The 12432-nt window shown below is 32.0% G+C and overlaps 2 protein-coding genes across 2 annotated transcripts in view; one reads left to right on the top strand and one right to left on the bottom strand.

Annotated features, from left to right (window-relative positions):
* Positions 1 to 1984: 1984 nt before the first annotated feature.
* LOC148274999 (uncharacterized) lies at positions 1985 to 6229 on the bottom strand. The gene is given in 7 exon segments (XM_088236285.1): positions 1985 to 2267; positions 2817 to 3053; positions 4118 to 4250; positions 4253 to 4291; positions 5098 to 5458; positions 6027 to 6086; positions 6182 to 6229. Coding segments are annotated over 7 exon segments (1089 nt in total). The 3' UTR covers positions 1985 to 2056.
* A 791-nt stretch (positions 6230 to 7020) lies between these two features.
* The window catches only part of LOC148274997 (beta-1,4-glucuronyltransferase 1), a 200997-nt gene continuing 195585 nt past the window's right edge, over positions 7021 to 12432 (top strand). Inside the window, exons 1-2 of the mRNA XM_088236287.1 lie at positions 7021 to 7397; positions 10808 to 11799. Of these exons, the coding sequence (XP_088092413.1) occupies positions 7389 to 7397; positions 10808 to 11799 (1001 nt within the window). The 5' untranslated portion in view covers positions 7021 to 7388. The remainder of the gene's footprint in view (positions 7398 to 10807; positions 11800 to 12432) is intronic.

Here is a 12432-nt window from a genome sequence, read left to right as displayed (position 1 = left end):
CGAGAAAAAAATGACATGGCAAATGCTGCTACCCCCGATTCAGATATAATGGTCGCATGCTTTGATTTACAGGCAGTTCTTTCATAGCCCTGTGGTGAAGTTTCAGACTTCTATTACACCCGAAAACTCGCAACCTACAATTTTACAATTTTTGACATTGTAGAGAAAAAAGGATTTTGTTATGGTCTGGAACAAGGTGACCGTTAAAAGAGGATCAAATGAATTTGGTAGTTGTCTGCATCATTGGTCAGGCGGGTAGTGTCGCCGACTCCGGATCAGGAGGTCCGAGATTTGAATCTCGCTCTGCCACAACTTGTTTCCAATTTTCTAACATGATTTTTTATGACTAAAAGAAAACATCACATTTCAACCATTTTATCAAATAGTGAACTACAAATCTAATAAGTTGGAGCAGCACACGCATAACTGTAGGAAAGCAACAAGTACGTCCCATTGCATCCATAAATTTTTTTTAACGTCTGCTTCTTTTGGAAAACTAAAAAAATTAACTGTAGGTAATTTAAATTCCATAGCCATTAAATTAAGAATAGTCCAGAAGGAGCGTAGAATCATATTTGAATACATCGGCTTGAGTCCAAAATCCCCCTACTCTGACCCACTTTCGCCGCGCGCATACTTGAAGTCACCGCGTAATGTTGCCAGATCGCGAAAAATATAACCATAACCAAAATATAAGATGATTATATTTAAAAAAAAAGCAAGTTGTTAATTTCTCTAAAATCTTATTGTACACGTAAAAACATTGATTGACACAACAGAGTAGATAAGTAAAGGGTCATTTAATAAGAGTAATTGAATTGATGAACTTTGAACTTAAAAAATAAAACAAATTTTATTTTACATAAAACGGATATTTTTATGTCATGTTAAATAATTTTTGACGTTTTAAAGATAATTTCGGTCAAATGTCCACCATGGCGTTGTTTAATCCGTGACAGGTGGAAAAATATTAAAAATGTTAAGTAATGCATTTGGTACTTACACATGCATTTGCTACTTACACCTTGATTTTAGGTTAAAACTAATTTTTCAAATGCGGAATGTTACTGTTCAAGAAAATAAATATTTACTTGGCTATTGATTAAGCAGGTTTTCACTTTTATCATTTAATTTCATTGATTAATATTTCAATAACACAAGCAAAAATCAAAACGGCAGATAAATTAGAACTAAAACACAATCGATCAATCGACTTACTTTTTAATAAAACAGTGATGTTCGCATTACTATTTTTTTTAAATGATTGCAAGTATATATCAGTTTTAATGGCGGCCTTCGTTTGACACATTTAGCTTCTTAAATACATTATACGTAGATTACACAGCACTATTATGCACTTGCTGGTGAAGTAAGATGCTGAAATTCTGGAAGTTTTTATTTTGCCTAGTATTTGTGGATGATTTCACTGCATAACTTGACATTTTCAAAAAATACAGGAACTTAGCGCACATCTGCAAGTTTGAAGCGACTGCTGCGCTGGGTTTGATCAAATTTTGTATTAGACCAATTTGAACATAATACAGATGTAAAATTATTTGTTTTACTCACTATTATTAGTTAATACACATAGAAATTAAAGTATATGGAACACTAACCTAATATCAAAAGAAACATGTAATGAAAGTCACCCTCAGTTGACATATTTTGTATTCTTTTGGCGCAGAGTGAATTTTAGTACAGTGCTTTAAATTTTTTAAGCCTATGTTAATGTGTAAATGCCCGTCGGTGAGCCAAATAAACATATACATTTTGTTTGTGTTAGTAGGCACACTGGAAAATTTTACACACACACACACAAGTTTTTTTAGATTTGAATGGATTGTAAGACACATAATTCTATAGAATAATAATTAATAATATTTGGGTAGGAGAGTATTGTAAACACTTTAATGAATTGCGTAAAACTTTACACGTTAAAAACAATTCTAAGACTTCTCTTGCAAAAACAAAATAAAATAAAACATTTATTGATTACTTTGTGTAGTTCTACAACTACTGGTTTATTTTTTTAACAAGTAATTTACAAATTAATATGTTATCTCTTTTTATACAAGCAAGGATTTAATATTAAATTGGGCAACTTGTTTCTTTTTTTTATATCACTCTCTTTCTTGAAGTCCATAAAATAAAATAAGTTGTGGGTGAAATCTGATTTTAGGAGACTAAAACCGTACTTTTGCACGTCTTTTAAGAAGTTATCCAGATTTTCAAATCTACTCTCAACTTCGGCGATTTTCAAGAGACCTCTGAAATATCATAAATATACATTAGAACATGATAACGAAATATTTTAATGGTGATTGAAAATTTTAAATAAACTTAAATGTTTATTTTATTAATATGTAGGTATATTATAATAAATTAATTTGTTTCATTAGGCTAAGAACTTACAAAGCGGTTTTCACCTGTGCCCGCCGCGGTTGCCGACCCGCAGCCTTTGTAGAATGCAGATATATATGTAAAAAATTAAAGCACATTTTACTACGCGTTTTACGACTGCGGCGAGTGCGATTGTTTGCGGGTACCGCTGCACCGGCGGGCAGCTTGTAGAATCGCGCGGGTTACGGTCACCCGCAGCCTCAGCGGGTTGCGCAGCTTGGCGGGCGACCGCGGTGGGATCGATAATTGCAACCGCGAAAGCTGCGTTACTGCACAGAACTCCGGTCTCGTGAGTTTGGAAATAAAACAGCCATTCCTCCACCGCGGCAAGCGCGGGTGAAAACCACTTTGTGAGTTCTTAGCCATAGATGTACTTATTTGCAAGCATATACAAGTATTTCAATTAGTTTTCTTACCCGGTCTTAAGAATTCTATTAGCTTCTATTATATAATCCATTAGGTTTGTCCCCATCAAAGACAGACAGAACACTACAACATTTACTTGTGAAGACAGTAGAGGTGTATGCGACATGTCACAAGCTTGTATACATGGATCGAGAGACACCAAGTCAAATGAATGTACTTTGTGAGGAACTGATTTTGATAATCGGCCATCTCCGCAACCGAGATCTGCTATCACATACTCTTTAGGCCTAAAATATTAAATTGAGTAATAAATTGTAAGAATATATAATATATCTGTGGCTTGGATCTAAAAGGGCCAATGCCGTAATCGCAATATTACAAGAGAGTAATTTTTCAGCTATATTGTGGTGATATAATAAACTGATTTCCTTGTTTGATAACGAATATTAATCAATAACATTACCACACACATATACATATATAAAATAGGTGGTAACATATATTTTTTCATTGACGTAGACCCTCCACAAACCCTCTACGTTGGCAAAAAAAAAAAGAAATCTAACATTGGCCCTTTTAGATCCAAGCCACATATATATTACAATGTGTAATTTCTTAAAACGTTGCGGACACTTTTTTCTCATAGGATCCACTCATATAGACGGCTATCATACATATATATATTTTTAAAATTCCACTTCCGGGACCGAAGTGACGGTTTGAAGTAATTATATTGACTAATAAACTAGGACACTTTTGTTGCTCACTGTTTTTTATGGGACATAATATCTTCTACAATATCATAACTTCAGTTATACATAGGGCTATACCGGCTTTTAATACCAATGGTTTTTGAACTAACGTCTATAGCTAACATAATGGCAAATGTGTTAAAACAAAGTTTAACATCATTTATCTAGACTAATATCTGAAGCGTAAGTCAGAATATCCTTGAACAACAAGAAAAGGAAGTATAATATCTTGTTCATGTATTATATGTTTTATTAATAATAAACAACAAATATAGAAAAAGTTTTCCAAACTTAGTACATTATATGTGCATTTTATAAATTCAGTACATTCAAAATTCAAAGCTTGGTATGTATGAATTTCAAAATTCTCTACAATTTGTGCTTGCTTGTGTACTTTTATTGGATTTGGACTGGGTAACTGTGATTGTTTAATGACAAATCCGAACTAGTCGAATAGGCGGATACAAACGCCCACTGGCTTGATTAGATTAACTATTTAGCTAAGCAGCATTCAAAATGACTTGTTCTATAATATTCACAGAAAGATGAACTTTTTGTTAAGTCATGTTATATATATAAATAAATGTAAAAATACTTACAAATTAGAGATATCTTTGATGATGACATCCAGGGGGTTGAGGGGCCACTTACTAACTTGTTGTCTGTAGCCATTGTGATATGATTTAAAAGCTGAGGGGTCTTCATTGAATAAAAGTACTGCATCCTTATTTCTTTAATATACATCTGCTCATTTAAATAACGAAATTTAGCTCCTGCAATAAACACATTTTATTTTATATGTATTCAAGATAATGTAAATATCACATCCAGTTGAATTTTTGTCAAATAATAGCACATTGACTTATTTACCCTCTTAATTTTTCCATCATTCTCTGTCTCAATGTTTTGGGGCCTTGATCGACTTTTTTATTTATTTTAGTGGCAAGGTTTTCACTGTCTTTTTCTTCTCCAGTATCTTCTGTCTTTTTAATTTGCTCATTGAGAAAGGAATTTAAATTTTTCCAGATGGCTTTGAACAGCGGTTTCTTCAGGGTCTTTTTTCCATCTTTGGATATAGTTTTAGATTTGGAGGATATTTGAATTCATTTCCATTAACAGATTCATGCTTTCCTCTGCTTTATTTTTTTATTCCGTGAAGCTGATTTTTCCATTTCTTTTTGTGATTCGTTTATCAGCAAAAATATCTCTTTATGCTTTGGGTAATTACAATTTTTACTTTATTTTCGCCATTGGTATCTTTTTCCATCTTAGTTTCGGTTAATTCATCACCCAAGTTTTTGCTCTTCTTACGTCTTCTTTTATTATTTTTTTAGCCTGGGTGAGATTTTTCGGAGTGTCTGACGAATTGTTAATTTCACTTGTATTTCCTTTTGAATGATTGGTTTGGGTTAATTTCGGGGGATTTGGTGAGTCCACATTCTTATTTTTCTTACGTCTTCTTTTTTATTCTTTTCAGCTTGGGTAAGTTTTTTCAGAGTGTCTGAAGAATTGTTAACTTCTTTGTTGGGCTTTGCGGAGTCTTTTCCTTTCTTTGACAATTTCTTTTTTGCATTTTTACTTGTAGGTTGACCTATATTTTTTGATTGCTGAACATCTCCATTAACCATTTTAATTTCATCATTAGTTTTTGGATTTTCGGGGTTTAATGAAATTGAGTTGATGGTACTATTTTTCTTCTTCTTCTTCTTTTTTTGACTCCCCTTCTTACTTGTCAATTTTACTTCAGATTCCAAATTTACTTTACTTGTGTCTAAATTATTTTTGGTAGCTTTCTTTTTCTCTGAACCTTCATCTTTGTTCGATTTCACGGGAGTAATTACCGCTAAGTTTTCTTTTTTAGGTTTATTTTTTTTCCCGAACATCACTGTATATGTCAGTATTAAATGAAATATTTTGATCACTGCTTTCTGATCTTTTAACTTTTTTAGCACTAGGCTCATGATTATATGAATCATCTAAATCCTTTTTCTTCTTTTTTAATTTGTTTTTTTTGGTCTGCCAAAGAGATAATAGCATAAGACGTCATTGTAAAAAAATATGAATAAAACAATTTATTATATCTATAGGTGTATTGATGATATAATAAAAAAAATATATGGAAATAGGTTTTTCCAATAGTCAGGTAGAATACATATCAAAAACAGTATGTATACCATTTCACGATCAACATTTTTATTTCATTATTGGACGCATGTCTTCCATTTAAAATTAATGTAGGATATTGTACACTTACAAAATGAAATGTATTTGACTACTTTAACAAACAAACTATAATATTGAATGAATAATGAAAATTAATGCTTAATGAAAACATGACAATTAGCATTTCAGCTTAATAAATGAAGAAATAATGAAAATTACAAAAGGTTAAATTAGGTATATAATCTTATGATATCCAAAGAATAATATGTTAAAAAAGTAAGAGAATCTTGTAAGGAAAAACTCCCTCAGAGATAATACATAAAAAATGTTGTGATATAATTTTACCAAGTTTTCCAAGTTCGTTTTATCTGGTACATCTGCATCCCACTCCGGAGGAGCAAAAAACTTAATAAACTCATTTAATTATCCGAAATTCCACAAACTTAAATTCAGATGACACATGGGACGTTGTTTACAAAAAATAACCTACAAGCTTTAACCAACACGATGACAGCAAAAGCCACGGATCCACAGATTAAAGGTACCATAGACCATAGATAACATTTTGAAGTAGGCTAGGCCAAACTAGGGTGTGTAAAAAAAAAGAAGTGTGACATATAAATATATGGACTATATTGATTGAAACGAAAAAAATAAATAATAAGGTACTAATTTTTTTTAATCAAGGAAAGGAAGGGGGCACAGTTTAAATTTCAGCACTAATCTACAATTTCAAATGGCATTATTTGATCACAATTTTTCTTCGTAAATATTTTTTTCCATTCTACCGAATAATTTCATTTATTTCATGGAATAAATTAAAATTCTTAATCTTAGGTCCCAGCTGAATTTCAATAAATATTTTCATGATAGCTGTTTACTTTTTCATGTCTCCACCTTAAAAATACTTTGCTTATTAGCTATTTTGATATACGCAACAATCAAGCTAATATTTAGTCTTAATTGTTGTGCCATTATTTAAAATAAAAATACTTTTGTAATATTGAATAATAATATGACCCTTGAAGACAAAAAAGTTTCTCTAATTACTTTATAAGACTACTTGTATTAACTTGTTTCTTGGTCCATAGGTATACAAAAAATATTAGGTATGTGAGTTTTGTATAAGTTGGTTTAAATATATACCTTTGCTTTTTTAATTTGTACCAGTCTTTTCAAAAATAATAATTACTATCAATTCTTAAACAAAACTGTAAATGTATTTCAACTTGACATAATAAAAAAAGTTATGTGATACAGAAAACAAATGTGTTATAATAAAATATTTTTGGTAAGTTATGTCCAGTTAGGGGTTCCGCGCAACTCCCCCATTAGGCATGCGCGCCCTTCGTTCTGTCACTTTTGTTTTTCGGTACAATTATCCGCGTAAGGTTTTATTTATATTTACAAAGTAAACGCTTAGTAAATTGTAAAAAAAAGGTAAATTCTGCTTTACCAGATGTCAAAGCAGTATCAGAAGTTGGCAATTGGCAGTAATAGTGTGTTTTGTGGTTTGCGGAAAATCGTGTATGCATGTGACTGTGTTTTCTTCTGTGATATCCTTGATTTCGGTGTATTCAATTTGACAGGCGTTTCGTGTAATTGATGTGAATTAAGAGAATATGATGATTTCTCAGTGAAGGGTGATAATAATCATTAGTACTTTGCCCTCTCTGAGGTGTGGAAAAGTGTAATTTTGACTATCAGATGACTCAGGTAAGAATTTTTGTGGATAGGTTATGTGTTTACTACATATAAATATTATTATTTTGTTGGCCTCGTAGTGTAATAGGCAGCGCGTTAGCCTACCATGCAAGAGGTCTCGGGTTCGATTTCCGCCATGGTTGATATGATATATTGATATAAAAGGGTGTTTCACACTAGAATATATTGTAGTCTCTGGACTGGTACTTGAAGCGTAAGACTGATCATCTTACCTTCATGTAACAAAAATGATCAAGATACGCTGCGATTGGTGTACCAATTCAGTACCCTATGCACCATTAGGTGCGCAAAGGGAATTATGATGATGATGAAATAATATTATAAACATAACGGAATCTGTGGAAACAAATACTTTGTTTCGGCTAAATATGCCTTCTGTTGAAAAAAGTTATTTACCAATATTGTACGTAACTACGCTGTTAGGTAGGTAATATTTTCAATAAAATAAAATGAAATGTAACAATATTTAAGCGAAATTAAACTTGGATTTTTAAAAAATGTTTTATGAATTCAAATAAATGTTTTATTACCAAAATGGGGTTTACTTGTGTTTACGAAGTGAAATAAAGAATATTTAAAATAGTGATTTGACAAAAAAAATATTTTTACTATATTCACATACTTATAATATAATTTTAAGTTAATAGGAAAATAAATTAAAATCAAATTTGTACATTCCAAGTCCCCCACCATGATAAAGGTATTTTGGACACATTTTAAGAACAAGCCATTTAAAAAAAGCCTATAATGTGGGCATTTTTAAACAAAAACATAATATTCTAATATATAAAAATAAACAAAATGTTCTTGACTTATTATAGCATCAACAGATATATATTCAATGGATATAATTTAAATAAGTTCAATACAATATGTAAATTATAAAAGACAAAATTTTATGTCAAACTTGCAAAAAAAAAAAAGGCTTTTTTTTTGTAAAGCATCTAAAATATACCGCAGTCAGTACCTACAGTTAATTTTTTTATCGATGCTCGAGAAAAAAATATACAATATTTCTTTAACAAAAATCACATATTTTTCTATAAAAGCAGGATAGTTTTTTGATTTATACATAATAATTTTCCAAAAGAATAATTATATGATAAATAATAATGTAGAGGAATTCCGTTTAATGTGACATACTCGATAAGATGGCAAACCAGTAAAATATTATATTGAACCGTCGTAAGAACCTTGGAATAAGTTCAAACAATGCATGCATATAACGCTTTTAGCAATTATTATTAACGAACATACGGGGCGGACATTGTACGTAAATGCGTTACGTAGGTTGGGTTTTTGTCATTATCACTTTGAAAATATTAATTTTTGCGTATCACTTTTAGGCGAATATCATACATCAGGTTTGTGTTTTTTATACTATTGATGTTACTGGATCTTACTCTTAGGAGTGTAGAATAGATATATGGCTAGTGTCAAAATATTTCTAGAACATCATCCTTATTATGTTTTTTATTCGTTTCTGGGCAAGACGGCAGAGTCTGAGATGACATCCCATATTATCTTACAAAAGTAGGAATAATTTATGTTTTTTTCTGTCTTATTCTTTCCTTTTCCCTTGTTCCTTTAACGTTTCGCTTTGGAACACATGCATTTATGTCTTACACACCAGCCACAGGCACCCAGGGCCTTACTTATAAACTTGGTATGAAGTTATGCCTAGGCATAGTGGCAGAATAAGGATGAGAATACCATTCTTTTTCTACCTATGTGCTTAAGCGTAACTTTATACCAGGTTAATTTTATACAGTTATTATTTTTTTATGATGCCTAGCAACTAAAATCGATCATCCTCTAGACTTCTTGGTGTAAATAAATGTCACAGAAAATAAAATGCAGGTATTATTTCTAAGGTGACTAAAATTACCTAAAGCACTTAATGAACTCTCACCAATGCCAAAAACAGCATTAAGATAATTAAAAGATCATTAAAAAACACTAGAATATAATCAGGATCGCAAGTTGTAACTAGCAGTCTATAAGTGACCTTTCTCATTTTTAACACGATTGTTTACGGTTAAAATAAAAAAGTCTAGAAATGGAAACATTTGGTAAAATCAAAAAGGGGAAGAATGTTGTTGATTTTTAAATAAACTTTTAAAAAGATTTGTGAGATAGAGTTTTTCAATCAATGGGGAAATTCAACCCTACGAGAAATTGGATACAAAAAATGTTTTCTAACGCGCGGTATAAATTAGAAAATTAAATCATATGAAAAAGTTTCTTGAAAATATACGAAAAAAGATGTTAAAAAATATTTTAATAGAAACGAACTCTTTTGAACGACGTCACTAGTTCATATGAATAAAAAAACGATAAGAGAGTTGTGCAAGATTTCCGGTTTACTTATCGTCAATGGGCCGATCAGCAGAACTAACCAAGAAGAAGCTGAAGAGAACCTGAAACGTCACACGTGGATCAATTGCAGAAAAACAAAACTTAAAAAAATCATTGCGCTGATAATACGATACATGAAAATAATAATAAAGGTTTGGTTCAGTTAAATAGTCTATTAACAAACAAAAAAACGCTAAACTTCCATATTATGTGCAAGATTGTGCACATACTATTTTTTTTCCACACATTGTGCACATACTAATTTTTTTACCTGTTAGTTATGCAAAGAAAAATAGTATGTCATCTTAGACGGATATGTCATCTTAAGAACATCGGAAACGTTTTGTTTTAAAAAAAAAAATTTATTGTAATTCTAAGGTAGATATTCTTATTATAAAACCAAATAAATTGTACATGTTATTTTGAAGTTTGTCATGAAAATAATTGTCAAAAATACGATTTTTCTGCTTTCAAAAAAAGTATGTCATCTTAAGCAGAATTCCCAGATAAAATCTGCCATTCAAATCAAGGCGAGAAGAATTAATTAAAGAGACCGATTGTTTTATTTTAGTTTGAACAATATCCAATAAATGTCATATGTTCATTAAACTCGAAAATCATACAAATGTATATTGCGTTTTACTTTTCAAAAATATAACTTTTCAAAATTTTTAATATCGGCGAACGTTAAGTAATAATGTAAAAGTAGACGTTTTTGTCAAAATAAATTAATAAATATTTATTTTGATAGATTTATAAGTTAACAACAATAACAACAATCATAAAATCAGAATATATTTGTTTATGCTGTTATAAAACATTTGGTATATTTTGAAATATCTAATAAATATTTCTCGCTAGATCAAATCATAAACTTCGAGTCATCAAAGCCTTCATATTTTCTATCAAAAGCCGGTTGAGTTTAGATATCCTAATATAATGTACCATGTAGGTAGGAATGATGTTTTGAAATCCTAAATCTAGAAACAACGTTAGTTACGCACAACCTTTTTAAGTTTCTAATATTTTTTTTATTATTTCAGGTCAGCTGGTGTCGTATATGGAACTTGAGCCTAGCAAGTGTTCTGGTGTTAACGGTGTCAAATATATTGCTGACAGTTCGCCTTCTACACACGGAGTGCTCCCACGAGACCTCCCCCCAGCTGCCCGGGCCTCCCCAGCCCGCGCCCCGACAGCTGCCCCCTCCCAACCCGCCCACAGCCCCACCCCCTCTTCCGTGTATAGATATCTACGAGCAACGCCTTTTCAACCAAACAGAGGACAACGTATTTGTCGATTTGAATCTGGGACTCGGAAGATGGGATTCCACGCGTAACTTCAAGATGTTCGACTTTGCCGTAGTAGGAGAACAGTTTACCACGCTTTCCGAACAGTTCAAAGTGTGCCTTGCCACCCAGAGCTCTTTAGAAAGATTATCTTCCATGGCCCAGGTGGCCTACAGGTGGACAGGACCCATATCGGCGGCGGTATTCGCAGCTGCTGAAGAATTAGCTATTCTAAAGGTATACATAAGTTACCTAAGACGATGCTATCCAGTAGTAAAGGCGAGGGTTTCTTTCCACTTGGCAATACCTGCAGCCAAACTTGCTCATTTCTCTTTTGCCACATCGTCGACTCCAGATCCGACCGGTTTTGATTGCTCTAAGCCAGATGCGACGTTGAACCATTTGTTAAAGTTCCGTCTGCCAGACACGACGAAGTGGCGGCTGAAGCATCCTTATCCGCAGAATCACTTAAGGAATTTGGCGCGGAGGAACTGCCAAAGTTCGTTTGTTTTTTTGACGGATGTGGACATCATTCCCAGCGGGGGGTTGACGCACTCACTGGATAACTTCCTCCGTCACGCCAGGTGCAAGGGTTTATGCGCGTATGTAGTGCCAACTTACGAACTAGACGAAAGAGTTCGGTTTCCGAATAATAAAACAGACCTTATTCGTTTGGCTAACAAGGGACTTGCCAGACCGTTCCATCATAAAGTGTTCATTTATAACCAGTTCGCGACTAATTTCTCAAGGTAATGTATTTATGATTAAGTATTTGATTTTATTTTAAATTATGTAAATTTATATAAAATATTTTGGTTTAGACTAAACTGCGTACCTACCTACTAATATACTAGAAGTTCGGAGTAAACAAATGAATTGCGTGATATCTGCCGGCCAATCACGTAATCGGATAAAAATCAGAAGTGTTACCAGTTTTCAGCATCCAAATAAAACTGAGAGTAATTATAAGTTGCTTTTTTGAAAAAACTTTCAAACGAAATATTTTGCAATGTTTATATTAATAACTTTTTTTTTGAAAAGGAGTTTATTTAAAAATATTATTATTAATTAGATAAATTTAATATATATAACGAATTCTCTGTAAATAAAGTGTTAACTAGTTTTAATTATTGGCCACTAAAAACTAAACAAAAAAGGACGTAAAACCAAATATAGGATGTAAATAAGTTAACTATACCGCACATAACTCCCGCCTGTTCATCTTATTTTTCCTCACACGAGTTGATTTTTTGTATTAATTTTTATCGTGACAAATAAACTTTGCGATATATTTAATATCCTAGTATTTACCGAGTGTTTTTTAATACTTAGTTAATACTAGGATAATTCGTGGGAAAACTTTATCCTCGTAAAAGTGTGAA

The sequence above is a fragment of the Micrasema longulum genome, unplaced genomic scaffold (assembly GCF_059751315.1).
Source record: "Micrasema longulum isolate JH-2025_06_02 unplaced genomic scaffold, ASM5975131v1 h1tg001533l, whole genome shotgun sequence".
NCBI lineage: Eukaryota > Metazoa > Arthropoda > Insecta > Trichoptera > Brachycentridae > Micrasema > Micrasema longulum.
This window is presented reverse-complemented; position numbering and strand designations above follow the sequence as displayed.